The sequence below is a fragment of the Homarus americanus genome, unplaced genomic scaffold (assembly GCF_018991925.1).
Source record: "Homarus americanus isolate GMGI-L3 unplaced genomic scaffold, GMGI_Hamer_2.0 scaffold5831, whole genome shotgun sequence".
Lineage (NCBI taxonomy): Eukaryota > Metazoa > Arthropoda > Malacostraca > Decapoda > Nephropidae > Homarus > Homarus americanus.
In genome coordinates this window covers 857,970-875,155 of record NW_024719604.1, presented here as the reverse complement: position 1 = coordinate 875,155, position 17,186 = coordinate 857,970, and the positions used below count along the sequence as shown (strand labels likewise).

Here is a 17,186-nt window from a genome sequence, read left to right as displayed (position 1 = left end):
CACACACACACACACACACACACACACACACACACACACACACACACACACACACACACACACACACACACACACACACACACACCTGTATGGGTCTTCAGAATCGTCGACAAAAACACCAACGTTGCAACTGGCTACATGGAAACACTCCAGACAAACATTGTAAGCTGAAATAATCCTTACAGTCCACCAGTCAGTTTCTTGACATAATCCTGGTGGCGACAATGTTCCCAACACTAATACTGTAAGTATTTTCCTATAATATTCTCAACATGATTGAGGACACAGTTGTCAACACATGTTACCAACAATGTTACGTTGGTGTGAATCAATCTTTAAGTGTGTTTCATCATCATACTCGTTATGTTAACATCTAGCGACCACTGGCAATAGTAGCTACTGTCATCAAGGATATCTATCACTCAGCGACTCTCTTTACTCCCAGAGATAAACACTATCTGTAAACCTAGACAGACAACACACACACGAGAGAGTATAAAAGATGTTTCGTAAAAATCCTACCTCACTGTGAGCTGGTGGCTGGTGAAACACACTCGTGGTCTACCTCTCTCATACCCGACCCTCATTGTCTTTGTTTGGGTTTATATTTAAAAAAAACAATAAGTTGATATAAGCAAGTGTTGTGGGATATCAGGAGGCGATAAGGAAAACTTGACGAAATCGTGGAATATATCCCGCCCTTCGAACCACTGAGGTGCTTTTGGCGTAGTATAGTATTACGCAGTTAGTGAGGGAGTTAATGGTTGTGGTGACTGTCTCTTGGCGGTGGGAGGAGAGTGAGTGAGTGACCAACATCAAGATTTTGTGGTCGACGGAAGGTTTACAGGGTTGTGGTACGTAATAGGTGTTTGAAGTGAGTGTCAGCACAGAGGAGTGAAGGCTGAGGAAGTACTCACAGAAGGACACACTCAACCCACATACAGATACAACTTGTGTGTGTACAGTATTGTAAGCTTCACCTATACACTGGAGAATATCTGTCTTTCTAAAGGATAAATCAGACCAATATCAAGGAAATTCAGCTCAACTCACAGTGAGAGAAACCCGCCCTACCGTCTGCCAAGATCGCCACCTCAAACATGGCTGATGAGGTCGTGAACGCCTACAGCAGCCCTTCAACGCCTCCTTCACGACTATCCTCGACGTATTTACCTATTAGACGGTCGTTGTTGCAGTCAAGACGTTACCAGGTGTTGTCAAAGCCTGGTCGCTTGCTGTTGGTGGTGGTAACGGCGGCGCTGGCGGTGGTAACGCCCGTGGGAGGTAATTTTATGAACTTCGCCATCCCAGAAATGGTGCTGTACGGCAGCTGTGCCAACGCCCAGACGGCCGAGCAACTTAGTCTCCAACGAGTAAGTTTCCTTGTGTGTGTTAACTTTCTGTCGGGGAACCTGGAGATTAGACTACCCCTACTAATTTCACATGAAGATTAACCTAACCTAATCAAACATAACCTAACCATAAAAACCTTACCTTACTATTTATCAGATCCATCAACAACATAGATATAGGTGTAGACAGCAAAATTAGTAAATTTGCTGACGACACTAAAATAGGGCGTGTAATTAAATCTGACGAGGACTCCGCAAAACTACAGGAAGATCTAAAAAAAAAAATTAGCATGGTCTGAAAATTGGTAGATGAAATTTAATGTGGACATAGTCTGGGAGATGTAAACAAAGAAACCGGATACCAGATGAACAACGTTGTTATAGAGAAATCCGACTGTGAGAAAGATTTAGGAGTAATGATAAGTAGGAATCTTAAACCTAGTAAACAATGTGTATTTTCTCGAAACAAGGCTAACAAAGTACTTGGGTTCATACAAAAAAGTGTTAGTTACAAGACTAGCGAGGTTATCCTAAAACTATATCCTGTGCTTGTGAGACCTCACGAGGATTATGCGATTCAGTTCTGGTCACCGAACTACAGAATAGATATAGAATACCGAAATAAGAATTCGGAGGAGAATGCCAAGACTAATTCCGGGCATTAGGAACCTTGAGTACAGAGACAGGTTAAAGAATCTTAATTTGTACTCCCTCGAGAGACGTGGAGTGAGGGGCGATATGAAAGAGGTGTATAAATGGTGATATAACAAAGGTACTCAAACTATCCAACCAGGCGCGAACTCGTAACAATGGTTTTAAATTAGACAAATTTAGATTTAGGCGCGAGATAGGTAAACATTGGTTTAGAAATAGATTAGTGGATGAATGGAACAAGTTACCAAACATCATCATTAACTCGAATACGCTGGATAGCTTCAAACATAGGGGTTGGGTGTAAAGGGGACTGCCCAGTATGGGCCAATAGGCCGGCTGCAGTTTCCTCCATTCTTATGTTTTTATATAAACTTAACCTAACCTAACTTATACCCAAATATCACTGCAACAAGGAAATATAGAATCAGGCGAAGACATTTTTACGATTTCAATGAAGGAAAAAATTTGAAATAATTAAGATATCCTAAACCGTAAAATGGAAAGAAGTTTTGCATATTTTGTTTGTATTATTTGCTGTATAATCGAGTCATTAACGAAAGGTACTTAAGTAGACTCAAAATGTTAAATCACGTTAACGATAACTAGGGGTTAGGTTAGGTTAAGATGGGTTAGGTTATGTTAAATGTCCGTACAGGAGGCGTTAATAACGTGCTTGTGTGTATGTGTAAAGGAGACGTTGACAGTATTCTTATATATATGGGACACGTTCATACTGTGCCTATGTACACACTATGTACACACACACACATTACAGATTGCCCAGGAGGGGGCTAGTTTATTGGGCACCCCCTTACATCGTGTGCAAGGTGAAGCGCAGAAGCGTTTACAGTGACCAACTGGGAAGCATGCGGAGTTCATGCTTGCCTTTATGACTCATGCATTAAGGGCGTGGAAGCCTGAAGGCTCATGGGTTTTGTCAGCAAGTTACATAAAGTGACAGAATGATGAGTGTGTTGGAAATTCGGTACATTTCATCTGTTTATAGCAAAGTGGCAGGTCCCTAATAATGTCAAGTGCCAGGCCAGTGACTAGGAGGAGGGATATCTGGTGTAATGATTGATTGTCAGACCAAAGCTTACAGCCCAGAATTATGTCACATATAACAGCAAGTACACTACAGACCTCGTGGTACCACCACATTCCGGGTTGACACCTCAGGTCGACCCTAGGGACTTGACCTCGCCCGCTAATGACGTGAGTTAGCCGAGTGACCTACAACCTCACCTAACCAAGACACCTGGGCAGGACCACACCTGCACAGAGCTATCCAGATCAAACCAGTTTAGTGTTAATTGGTTAGAGGAGAAGCCGGCTGGGCCGACTCCATATAAAGGCCCCACAGTCCCGTCCACGGGCATTATCCTGCTCATACTGATTCTCATTCTGGTTGCTGTCATCTCTCTCCCGTTCGGGTCGTCACTCGGTTCACTAAGCAGAGTCACGCACGTCCCCTCCCCAGGTCAGGAGGGAGACTTCCCGACCAGACCACAGAACCAGCTAAGCAGAAGCCTCCCACAGGAGGCAGCCCAGCCAACATCCACTGGGCCTATGTCCAGGTACACGTGAGTCTTGTCAGAACGTCTAGGGTGAGTTACCTACTGTGGGAAGTGTATTCATTCAGGTGTGTCCGAGAGTCAGTGTCGAGTAAAGTAAAACATAATGTTAGTACCCCGACATAAGAACATAAGAAAGTGGAATACTGCAGGACGCCGACTGGCCCGCCACAGAGGCAGATCCCTTCACACCCATCCCAGCACTTCCATGTACCTATCAACTTCGTCTTGAAGCTCCCTAGCGTCCCCGATCCTACTATAGCACTCGATAGCCTATTCCACATATCCACAACTCTATTACCAAACCAGTGCTTGCCTATATCCTTTCTGAATCGGAATTTATCTAATTTAAAGCTATTTGTTCTAGTTATTTCGTTATTACTGAGCTTCAGAACATCTCCCATTTTACCCTTGTTAATCCTGCTTACCCACTTGAACACCTCTATCATATCTCCCCTAACTCTACACCTCTCTAATGAATGCAAGCCTAAACTTTCAGTCTTTCTTCATATGGAAGGTTTCTAATATTATGGATCATTTTTGTCATTCTTCTTTGTACTCTCTCCAAAGAATCTATGTCCATTCTATAATAAGGACACCAGAATTGAACCGCATAATCCATGTGTGGCCTCACTAATGCTAGGTAAAGTTTCAAGATAACGTCAGCAGTTCTGTTACTCACACTCCTAGATATGAACCCAAGAATCCTGTTTGCCTTGTTGCGAACGCTAATACATTATTTTCTAAGTTTCAAGTCGTTGCTAACACATACATCTAGATCTTTCTCACAATCTGAGTTTTCTATTTCCGTGTTACCTAGTTTATACTTAACGTTTGTATTCGTCTTCCCTATCTGTAGTACCTAGAACCCACACCAACTCCACTCTATTGAAAGATGCAACGTTACCCCAGTGACAACCTTGGCAGCCCTACCACTTACAACATTAGATCATAAAAAGACGGGATGTTCTTAGCAGAAACACAAGTACCTGCCCTAGACTCCCCACCATTGGCTAGGACACAAGACCCGAAAATGTAAGGCATAAAAATGCAATATTTGCTAAACATACAAACACCTGACATGAATGTAATACCTATGACGAAAATTAGCTGAAACACAAACATAAGAAAACAGAAGCACTTTGGTTGAGCCCCAAGACCTAGCATTCTACTACTATTTTCCAATTTCCTCGCTTTTCTTCTTGCACTATCCACCAACTCCAAGTCCCTCCAAATTCCACCATCATTCTTCAAGTCCAGTTCCTGCACCGCCAATCTATGCACCAGCATCAAGATCTCTTCATACTTTACTTCACCCATCGATTCAATTCGATTCGACCTGACTAACGGATAGCACAACACCACCTAGCAGAGAGTGAGGTACTGTTACACCACCCGACACCACATGGTGTCTCCATGAGCTCTCAGAATTATCATAAGATGTCCCATGAGCAGCACTAAAGTACTTAATATGAGGAAAGAACTAGGTATAGCCAGTGTTAAAGATAGAATAATTGAAGTCAACCCCATGATAGCCCTGAGGCTTCTGCGTGGTGATCCTTTTTTTTCATTTATTGGGCACTCCCCTACATCCTTGTGTAAGGTGAAGCGCAGAAGCGTTTACAGCGTCCAACAGGGAAGCATGCTAAGTTCATGCTTGCCTTTATGCCTCATGAGTTAAGGGCGTAGAAGCCTGAAGAGTCAAGGGCGTAGAAGCCTGAAGAGTCAGTGGTTTATGTCATCAAGTTATTGGAAGCTCCAACAACTTGTCCCTGAATACGAATTCGCAACTTTCGACTTACAACAGGTACCTACTTTACTGCTAGGTGAACAGGGACTAATGGGGGCTAGGAAGTAAGTCCAAACAACTTCCACCGGCCAGGGAATCGAACCCGTGTTGATCCTGATGACATTGTTTCCTTAAAATTGCTAGAATGTATGAACCATGGGACTGGTGAGTCTAAATGGATCCAAACTACAGCTACACATATGAAGATGTTTGGACTAGACCACCTGTACAAAGTTGAGACACAACAGCGCTTCCTGCCACCCTGGCGGATAGTTCCCCTCGATATCACAATACCGACGTATCCGCCTAAAAAATTAATTATACAAAGTATTTATCTCCAACACACTGCCAAAGTGAGAGCCCTTGAACACATACACACTCTACAGACTGATGATAATATCACACAGACCATCTACACTGATGGATCTCTAAACATCGCCTGTGGGAGGGCTGGAAGTGCTACTGTTGTGACTGAACCTGACGGTAATATAATTGAGAAAGGAGTTAAAATTAACTGGGCATCCACTCTACAAACTGAATTAGTTGCCATACTCACAGCTATTGAATTCATTGAAACCACTGTCACTGACAGTCCCATCATCACTGACTCTCTATCCTCACTACTTGCTCTTGACACCCTCAACTCAAGTTGTCACGCTCTTGTCTCTGAAGCCAGACACAAATATGTGTACCTTGTTGACTGGGGTTTCAAGAACAAACTGTTGTGGATCCCCTCTCACATAGGCCTCATAAAACATGACAGAGTTGATGCCCTCGCCAAACTCGCGTCTAACAATGACACCGTTGAATACAATTTGGGTCTGTCAAAAAGAACCCTTAAAACTGTAATTAGGAAAGAACTTATTGATGAATTTGACAAGTAGACAAGTGCAAACAGGCACTAGTCGATCCATAGTTTACCATGATGAGATGTATCAAGTGAAACATGTATATGGAGCAAGTAACAAGATCACTAGATTACAAGATGTTGTAACCGCTAGATTAAGGTTTGGATATAAGTACCTCTGGCAGTATGTTCCTCAAGCAGATGTAAGCAAAACTAAATGTAAAGTGTGTGGCCAGACATATGGCCACACACTTGAACATTACGTCCTCGACTGTGTGAAAATAGAACCTTTTAGGGGCAGTTCCAAGCACACTGTGTGTGAAATGGCAGAACACTTCGTCTCTAATGGCAAGATAGCCAACATATTAAGATTGCATCCCCTTTCTTGCACTTAGTAACTATATCATTTCTCATGTATAGAACAAAATACACAATGTGCTTGAATACTTCTCACGCAAATGTGAATAACAAAGTGTGCGGCCAGACATACTGCCTCACACGACTGTACTCACGCATTTGTGAATAAGTTACCCTTTATGTATTGTTACGAGTTGGGGATTTAGAATATAGTTAAAAGTCTACCCAGATCCCAACAGGAAACAACAATAAAAAAACAAAGACAATCGGACTATAAAAGGGTAGACAAAGGATGCGAGTTTTTGTTGTGTATAATAAAGTACCATAAATTCCTAAACAAAATATTCAGCTTTCTATAATTTACCCTTAACCATACTTAACCTAAACATTAACAGTATATACATATTTATACAACATAAAACAATCGTGAAGCAAGGTGGAGGTGGGGGAGGCAATATAAGAATACAAATACTTAAGTGCGGAGCTGAGATGGCTGACGAGTAAGGCTGAGTATTGTAGAAGACGGTAGGTAGTCACTGTGCCGTAGGTTTCCAGGATAGGTGATCCTGTGGTCACTTCCCAGAGTGAACTGAACTCTCCTCGAACTGGAGCTGACGAAGAAGACTTGGAGGAGGTGACGCAACAACCAGGATATGGAGAAGGGAAACCCCAGAGTGGTAACTAAGAGTAGTCATACTCGGGTTTCGTCCCTAGATGGCGTTGCTCGTGGTGCTGGGTAGGTAGATAAGGACAATAGATGGCGTGGTTCGTAGTGCTGGGTAGGTAGATCATGACAATTTATGGCGTGGTTCGTAACAGTATAGAATTAAACAAATAATGTAATTGAAATAAGGTGTAACATTCAGTGCCATAATATCCTGACCACGGGGGTTAATTATTATGACTCGTTGTGAACTCTACTCTGTAATCCTTTTGCGCTGCCGCTCACAGGATGAGTGTGGGGTGCACAATAAAGTAGCCGCTGTATGCAGCATAATCAAATCAATCCGTGACCACGTGAGGTCCTTCATGTCAACACCTACGGGCAAGTTACTGCACCAAGTGAACAGCACACCAACCGGTGCCTCCATAACCACGTGAGGTCTTTCATGTCAACACCTACGGACGAGTTACTGAACCACGAGACATAAGAACATAAGAACATAAGAAAAAAAGGAGTCTGCAATAGGCCGGTTGGCCTGTGCATGGCAGCTCCTGTCGAGAGTTACTACCACTCTCTATCATCCATGAATGTATCTAGCCTCCTTTTGAAACTTTCCAGCGTTCCAGCACTTACTACAAAGTTGCTAAGCTTGTGCCACTCGTCTACCACCCTATTTGTGAACCAGTCCCTTCCTATCTCCCTCCTAAACCAAACTTATCCAACTTAAATCCGTTGCTCCGAGTCCTATTCTGCTCGGATATTATAAGAACTTTATCTATATCCCCTTTATTGATTCCTTTCGTCATGTGACCTCACACAGTACGGCAAGAGGCTAGCCCGGGCCATCAATTGTAAACTATAATAATTTGTATGTTCAATTCATGTTCCTTCTCCTTTCAGTAATGAAAGCTTTTGTTAAACGACCCACCCACCCCATGTCTTTGTATGTAATAAGTCATTTTTTCCAAATGTATATTTTCAGCCTTCGGGCTGCAGAACTTCTTCAAAAAACCGTTAATTATTATTATTATTTTTATACACACACAGTAAGAGTATTGTACCACCTTAGAACCCTGAAATAATCACGTCTTATCACCTGTTCTTAGTCTATCTTAATAATCTTACCTGTGAGGACTACCCAGCAACTGTACAGCTGACGTGAGTGTTGGTGTCTGACCTATGAGATTAATGTTCACGCAAATGACACAAACAAACATTAAGTAACATTCAATATAATTATATATAACAAATAACATTCTACCTATATATATACAGGGTATATATATATATATATTTATATATATATATATATATATATATATATATATATATATATATATATATATATATATATATATATATATATATATATATATATATATAACACATTCTAGTCACAGCTGAGTCTGGTTATGTAAATACTACGCTTAGAAATAGAACGTTAACATATGGAAGACTTGGTAAGCTAAACGAAACGATAAACCAGTCAGTGGAACATTATTACGTTATTAAACATTTAAATTAAAGTAACTCGGTATAGCACGGCGTTTATTATACTTAAAATTTAAGTATTAACACGAAGTTATAAATCTGTACTTCATACTTGTAGTGTGAACGAGGCACCTTAGCTGACTCACCGTAGGCTGCCCTTCAAGTGTTGATTCATGGGCTGAGCTATCGTCACCCTGGCGGTTTGATTCAAGCGAGCTTCCAAATTATCACAAAGTTAAAACAAAAATACCGGTATATATGTATAAATGTACGCGTATGGTGGATGAAATAAAATACTTTGACAGGATAAAATATAGCCTGTTATGGTGCTATAGTTATGTTATATATAACCGAACCCACACGGGGTAATAATATACTGGACTTAGTTATGTCGAACAGAGAAAACCTAATTAGCAATGTCGAGGTAGGGAACGAACTTGCAAACAGCGATCACAAAGAAATTCGATTCCAGTTAGATTTTCAGGGCAGACGTAAGGAAAATTCCACTAAAGTACCAGATTTCAGAAGGGCAAACTTTGACAGTTTAAAGAGGCAGCTGAGAGAGGGGGTGTCGCGCTTGGCTGTGAACCTGACAGATGACACCGACCTGATAACGAGATCTGAGATTGCCGAGTTCCACGACAATGTAAATAGTGAGTTACTTAATGCACAAAGGCAGAACATACCACACAAAAAACTCAGATCAGACAACAATGACCCTAAATGGATAAATAATTATTTAAAGAACATCATTGGCCAAAGGAAGGCTATAGGTAGAAGGATAAATCGTGGCGAAATTCGCCTCCGGGACTATTATAGGGTATTGGCGAGTAGGGTGAAAACCGAGATAAGGAAAGCAAAGAGGAATAATGATGTAAGGGTAGCAAGGGAGGCGAAGACAAACCCCAAAGGATTCTACCAAATGTATCAAACTAAAACACGAGAAAAGATTGGACCAATACGGTCAGACTTCGGCGAGCTCACTGATAACGACGGAGAAATGAGCAATAATTTGAATAAATATTTTTCAACAGTTTTCACCACCGAAAATTTAAACATGATACCCGAGGCACCGACTCTATTCAGAGATAGTGAAGAAAACAAATTAAGCAAGATAGTAGTGACTGGTAACGATATTAGTAAGCAAATAGACAAACTAAAGCCTAATAAGTTACCTGGTCCCGATGAGATATTTGCCAGAGTATTAAAGGAATGTAAGGAAGAGCTTAGTATGCCCTTAGCAAAGTTGTTTAACATGTCATTAAAAACAGGTGTAGTACCAGAATTCTGGAGGATTGCGAATGTAATACCGATTTTCAAGAAGGGGTTCGATCACTATCCTCTAACTACCGCCCAATCAGTCTAACATCAATAGTAAGCAAATTACTGGAAGCAATCATTTCAAACTCTATTCGAAATCACCTGGAGAAGCACCGATTGATCAATGATTCCCAGCATGACTTCACAAGCGGACGTTCTTGCCTAACTAATCTATTAACATTCTTTTCATCAGTTTTCGAATCGGTGGACGAGGGGCACAATTATGATGTGGTATATCTCGACTTTAGCAAAGCCTTCGACAGAGCGAAAGACTAATTAGAAAGGTAGAAGCTCATGGCATCAAAGGTGACATCCTTAAATGGATTAGGGCGTGGTTACAGGACAGGAAACAGCGAGTGAGCATTAACGGCACTAAGTCCCATTGGAGCAACGTCACAAGTGGAGTTCCCCAAGGCTCAGTACTTGGACCATTATTATTTATTATATACATAAACGACATAGATATCGGCATAGACAGCAACATAAGTAAATTTGCTGATGACACTAAAATAGGACGTGTTATCAAATCTGACGAGGACTGGCAAAACTACAGGAAGATCTAAACAAATTTTTCGAATGGTCTGAAAAATGGCAGATGAAATTCAACGTGGACAAATGTAAAGTACTCAGTATAGGAGATGTAAACAGGGAAACCAGATACCAGATGAACAACGATGCCATAGAAATCCGACTGCGAGAGAGATTTAGGAGTAATGATAAGTAGGAACCTTAAGCCAAGTAAACAATGTGTTTTTGCTCGTAACAAGGCTAATAAAGTACTTGGGTTCATACAAAGGAGTGTTAGTTACAAGACTAGCGAGGTCATCCTAAAACTGTATCTTGCTCTTGTGAGACCACACCTGGATTACGCAGTTCAGTTCTGGTCACCGTATTACAGAATGGATATAGAATCCTTGGAAAGAATTCAGAGGAGAATGACAAGACTAATCCCGGGCATTAGGAACCTTGAGTATAGAGACAGGTTAAAGCATCTTAATTTGCACTCCCTTGAGAGACGTTGAGCGAGGGGCGACCTGATAGAGGTGTATAAGTGGAAGGCAGGGCTGAACAAAGGGGACATTACAAAGGTACTCAAACTATCCAACCAGGAGCGAACTCGTAACAATGGTTTTAAATTAGACAAATTTAGATTTAGGCGTGAAATAGGTAAACATTGGTTTGGAAACAGAGTAGTGGATGAGTGGAACAAGTTACCAAATATCATCATTAACTCTAATACGCTGAATTGCTTCAAACATAGGTTGGATGCTCATATGAGCAATAGGGGTTGGGTGTAAACGGGACTGCCCAGTATGGGCCAATAGGCCCGCTGCAGTTTCCTCTATTCTTATGTTCTTATGTTTGTAAACACCTGCGCATGTGTCGCTTAGAAACGTAAATGTAAACACAGAGACGTTTACGTACACAAATCGGTTTGGATATTAACAGACTTATTTAATTTGTTAGCGTAGTGTAGTTCTGCTGTAGGTGTCTGTTCAGTTAAAAGACCAAGTGACTTCAGCAACGGACAGAGTTTCATCCTTCTCTGACATCTGATGGATGACAACTTACTGTAAAAGTTATTAACATCATTATACTCCACTCAAAAATATTCATACCCTAATTATATGTCTTTGAGTCTACTGTATTGCCAGGACTATAGTTCATTTACCTAACACTATAATACTCGGTATGGGTAAAGTCCTGCTGAGTCTTATGGAAGGCATGATTAATTATTTCCATCTGTTTTTATTCATTTTCTATACTTGTTATGCACTTCTTTATTATTCCCTTCTTTATTATATGTTTCTCTTTCCCTTGATTCACCAAACACAGTGAGAGAAGAGTCAAGATAAGAGACAGACAGTGTCAATAACTATAAAACAGGTGTAGAAAACTAGATAAAAAATTACTGATATTTTCTTAGTAGGGGAAGATCCTACACACTTATATGCATACTGTATGTATTATATGAACCTGTAAACAAACACCTGACCCGTAAGACTATAATATACAGTAATACAGTAATAAAGTCATCATTAATAAGTATCATGTAATGATTTAGTATGTGTAGTTAAGAAGAATATATTTAATTAAGTGACCAGCTTCACTGCCTGACGTAAGTTACTGTGGTCTGTAATTCATCATACAGTATGATTGGTTGACAACGATTCATTACGCTAATTGTCTAATCACCATCCACTTCTCAAAGGTAAAGATCAATGCACTTATAATCCTCACAAGGGAGTGCGGAAACCGAGTGGATACACCATTTTTTTTTATTTTTCTAAGAGTCACTGGTTCGATTCCAGGACACCCATTGCCCCATACTTGTGTACAGAGGCTTAGTGTACAGTATGCGGATCACCTGAAGATTATCCCCCCTTCCCATTTATTTCACTTTACGAGTACCCACCATAATGCTAACCTAACCGAAACTAGCCTTACTTAATCTAGCCTAACCTAACCTAACCTAACCTAACTTCTCCAGGTAGCGTTACTGTGTTTAATCATTAGGTGAAATAAGCAGGGAGGTTAATCTTCAGGTGATCCCCATATGCTACATCTTTACTGTCAATCGACACTGTATCAGAGCACCTTGTACCCTCTTCCACAGTTCAGCGGGGTGTGGTACCAGGTGGAGCAGGTACCTAATACGTACGTGGATGTGAAGCAATGTAGCAAAACCAACTTTATCTGGGACGGTGAGTGAGATTAATTCTGATATATTCCTTAGTGTTAAAATGGAATGAATACCGGTATGATTTATTTTAGCATAATATTAGGTATTGTCTGTATTGGGGCTAGTAGTCACGCGCACACACGCGCACACACACACACACACACACACACACGACTACTACTACTACTACTTTGCTGCCACTCGGAATCGAGTATGGCAATCATCCAACTATGGTAGAATGATATGAGTTATTAATGTCACGTTCGATGGTGAGTTACAAAGTGACTACAGAGGCCGTCCACAGATGTTGCATGTGTGGAGGGCTACATCTAATGCGGGAGGGGCGGCAGCATCGTCTTTCCGGTGTTTGCGCTTGTCTGCCTCGGTATGCAGTCGGTCTAACTCGAAAGTATTGCCACCTTCTTGTGTGGTGCTCCTCCAAGCATTACGGTGTGGAGTAATCGTCTCCCAGGTGTGAGGGTCGATTTGGCACTTTTTAAGGTTTGTCTTAAGACTATCCTTATGCCTTTTCAGTCGCTGCTTTGGCAGTCTACTGTCGTCCATGCGGGTAACATGGCCAGTCCAACTTAGTTATTCATGGATAATGGTAGCCTCGATGTTCCTACAGTTGGTGGCAGCGAGAATACCGGCATTTGTTCTCTTGTCTTCCCAGCGAACTTGGAAGATGGAACGTAGATTACGTTGGTGAAAGTTTTCAAGTGCCTTAAGGTGCTTCCTGTATGTCTCACTGCCATATAGCAGGGTAGGGAGGACCACTGCTCGATATATGTGCAACTTTGTAGATAATTTCACCTCCCTACAGCTGAAGACATGAGTACCGAGTCTGCCAAAGGTTTGAGATACACAGATGATCCGATGTTTGCAGGCTGGATGGTGGAGGTGTTGCTGAACCAGGGGGAGGCTGAAAGAGAATCTGAGTCTTACAAACATTCACCTCAAGGCCGAAGTGCGCATATGTATCTGCATAGGTGATCAGGATCTCCTGTAGGTCGCGTTTTGTGTGAGCGACAAGGATGAGGTCGTCTACATACCAAAGTTCAGTATTGGAAGCTACAGACACCTTTGTTCCTGCCTGGAGTCGCCTTATGTTGAAAAGACCCTTCATCCGGAACGTGATGGCCACCCCGCCGGCTAAAATGGCACTGGCACGAGTAAAAAAGGCAGCCAAGAAAATGGAAAAGAGATTTGGAGCCAGTACACACCTTTGTTTTACCCCCGTTTGGATGAGGAAGAATTCAGACTGGGTGCCAATTTGCAGGACACTTCCGTTCATGCCATCGTGGAGTTGCCTCACGATGGCGATGAATTTTGGTGGGCAGCCAAAACGGTTGAGGATCCCCCAGAGGGCTTCCTTGTTGACCGAGTCGAATGCTTTGGTTAGGTCGATGAAGGCCATGTACAGGTCACGACACTGTTCTCTGCACGTTTCCTGTATCTGGCGGGCAGCAAAGATCATGTCAGTGGTGCCACGTGATGGTCTAAAGCCACATTGAGATTCTGGAAGGAAGTTTTCTTCCTCAGGGAGAAGTCTGTTTAGTAGGACTCAGGCGATAATTTTGCCAGCTAAGGACAGCAGTGAGATCCTGCGGTAGTTGCCTCAGTCTTACCGGTTCTCCCTTGTTCTTATAAATATTAACGATGGAGGCGTCTTTAAGAGCTTGGGAGATTTTCTCCTTTTTTCATATATTCTCCAGGAGAGAGTGGAGACTGCTAGTAAGCAGAGGTCCTCCTGGTTTATACACCTTGGTTGGGATTCCATCAGGCCCGGAGGCTTTGTTATTTTTCATCTGTTTGGTGGCAGTAGCTACCTCATCCAGGGAAGGAGGAAAGCTCCTGATGTCTTCTTCGCCTTTAATACACAGACACTACATATCAAATTGCTTTCTTGCCATTCAACAACTTTTTTACAGCTCTCTCACTTGTGGTTTCAGGTCGCCAGTATGACGCCACCAGTATTGGGTGGGACGATTTTAATGACCTCGTACAGCAGGTCACCAGCATCTCCCAGGTAGAGCCTATTGACCCTACCCAGCCCCGACCCTACCTGCAAATACGTTCCTCTAATGGTGAGAAAAATGACCAGGTTCTTAATGAGCGATAAATTGATGGTTGACTGATGTATCTGTAGGTGGGGAGGTTGTTTGGTGGAGAGAGAGAGAGAGAGAGAGAGAGAGAGAGAGAGAGAGAGAGAGAGAGAGAGAGAGAGAGAGAGAGAGAGATAAATTAATTGCACGTATTTATCTTAATAACACATTTGATGGTTAAGGACTGGTTTATTACACTGTGATGGATGGATAATTTAATTCTGTATCGCTGTAACTGATTAAAGTACGTTAAAGTCACGTGTTAACTTACTTTGGGTCTTGCGTTACAGTACCACCAGTGCCATACCACATCATCAACACCGACTACGTCAGCTTTGCCTGCGTCTACTCCTGCTTCGAATTCCTGGGTATGAAGGTCGAGATCTACTCTACACTGGCCAGGTCTCCTAAGCATACGAATACGTCCGTGGTGGCTTGTCATAATTCCTTCGAGGAGCTCGGCATTGACTTGACGAGGTTGCAGCCCGTTTGGCAAGGGGACAACTGCTGGTACAACAAGCCTGAAGAACCTCTTACTTCACTGGACAGTGGAGTGGAGACGGTGGAGGAAACTATCATCACAGTCATCCCCGAAGAAGGAGAACCTAATCGTCAGCAACCTCGCCTTCTAAAGGCCTCCACCACGAAGCTGCCGAATACAGCAGGAGGACATGACGTGGTCGATGCAGCAGCCGGAGGAGACGAAGACTACGAGGAAATGGAGGAGGTTTTGGCCTTTATAGCTACCGAGGTGGAGGCGATATTTGAAGATGAGGGCGACCCATTACCTGAGGGAGTAGATGCTGAAGTGAATGAGGATCACACTGAAGTCTCGACGCACACTGACGAGCCGCCTTCAGGAACCAGTCCAGCCCTGCGAAGGATCCCTAAGAAGTTTAGCAGGGGGAGGAAGGAGGGTCAGGGGTGTGGTGGAAGAGTGTGTCCAGGAGCTACCACACCAGGACACGCAGCCTCCCTTCAACCCGACATCCGTTTGGTTGAGTCTCGTCCAGTCTCTGAGGGAGGACAAGAGTGTAAGAGGAATTTTTTTATTAAATGCTGTATTATAGTGACACACACACACACACACACACACACACACACACACACACACACACACACACCATATGTTACACTTCGTATATGAAGTCATGACGAATATTTTGTTTGATGTGAATAAAATAAACGAGGACATGATTTTGTAAACTGGATAAGAATGTAAATATTTCTCATTAATTATAAACTTGACGTCAAAATTTAAGTGATTTACAATGTTTTTCTTCTTCTCAGATATGAGAAGCCGAATTCCTACCACCACCACCACCACAACCACAACCGCCACCATCACTGCCGCCAGCAAAATGAGGGAGGACCATAAGCTGTGTACCTGTGGCAACACCTCCCCCTCACCAGTCACCTTCTCCACCATACTTCTCTTTATCTCCTTGTGTTTATCTCACTGGGCGAGATAAAGTCGCCAACACCTGTGCTCAATGACTCCCAAGACCACATAACACTACCGTCAGTACCGATTGGCACCACCGTCACTACCGTTTGGCGCCACCGTCAGTACCGTTTGGCGCCACCGTCAGTACCGTTTGGCGCCACCGTCAGTGTAGGTGAAGAAGGATAGGGGTGACTGCTATACTTTGGTTTTGTACGGATGTGTGGAAGATTCAAACGGAGAGAGAGTTACTCCTGAAAGAGTTTCTTCATTATATTCTTTTTGAGCTAAAAATGGCAAATTTTGGCAGATGGCTCACGCCTCCCCTGTACCCACCTCACGCATCCCCAGTTTGGGAGCCACTGAATTCTTCGAACCAATCTAAGGGAATGACACTAGCATCATCAGTGTAGGAATGTTGACACTGATTAAGGAACAGCAAAAACTCACGGTCACTGAAGTGTGAAAAAGGACGGTCAAAGAAAGTTATAACGTACTCACAAGTGCTACAACCAACAGAGTTAAGATGACCGGTACTGTTGAGGGTTGCTGGTTTACCACAGAGGGTAGACGTGCAGTACCCGAATTGGGAGGCAGGGGGGTGGGGGGACTCCTCAGGTGATAACGACAGTGGCTGGTTCCCCCTTAGTGGGGAGGGGGTTATCGAGGGGCTGGTGGAGGGGGGCTGGTACAGCGGGTGGGTGAGTGGGCGGGTGTCCACTTGCCCGAAAGTCCCTCACAACAAGGGTTTTATGACTGAACGTCGCGTGTTTCCCTTGTTTCCTGGCTTCTTTAAACTGGTCCCTTTGCTGTTCGACGTGAATAGAGAGAGAGAGAGAGAGAGAGAGAGAGAGACTACAACATAATTCTATAACTATTTAACATAAAATATTTAACCTATACAAC

At 42.7% G+C, this 17,186-nt stretch overlaps 1 protein-coding gene across 1 annotated transcript; it reads left to right on the top strand.

Moving 5' to 3' along the window:
• Window positions 1-693: 693 nt before the first annotated feature.
• On the top strand, window positions 694-16,844 carry LOC121860112. The gene is made up of 5 exons (XM_042357141.1): window positions 694-1,373; window positions 12,666-12,753; window positions 14,684-14,818; window positions 15,127-15,870; window positions 16,127-16,844. The coding sequence occupies exons 1-5, from the start codon at window positions 1,101-1,103 to the stop codon at window positions 16,306-16,308; spliced, it is 1,422 nt and encodes a 473-aa protein (XP_042213075.1). The 5' UTR covers window positions 694-1,100; the 3' UTR covers window positions 16,309-16,844.
• Window positions 16,845-17,186: the final 342 nt, after the last annotated feature.

What these genes read in the sequence shown, in the direction of transcription:
- LOC121860112 (XM_042357141.1), top strand. Translation starts at nt 1,101, where the DNA reads ATGGCTGATGAGGTCGTGAACGCCTACAGCAGCCCTTCAACGCCTCCT. An exon ending in AGCAACTTAGTCTCCAACGA is followed by an intron (nt 1,374 to 12,665) that starts GTAAGTTTCCTT and finishes CCTCTTCCACAG; the next exon opens with TTCAGCGGGGTGTGGTACCA. An exon ending in GCAAATACGTTCCTCTAATG is followed by an intron (nt 14,819 to 15,126) that starts GTGAGAAAAATG and finishes CTTGCGTTACAG; the next exon opens with TACCACCAGTGCCATACCAC.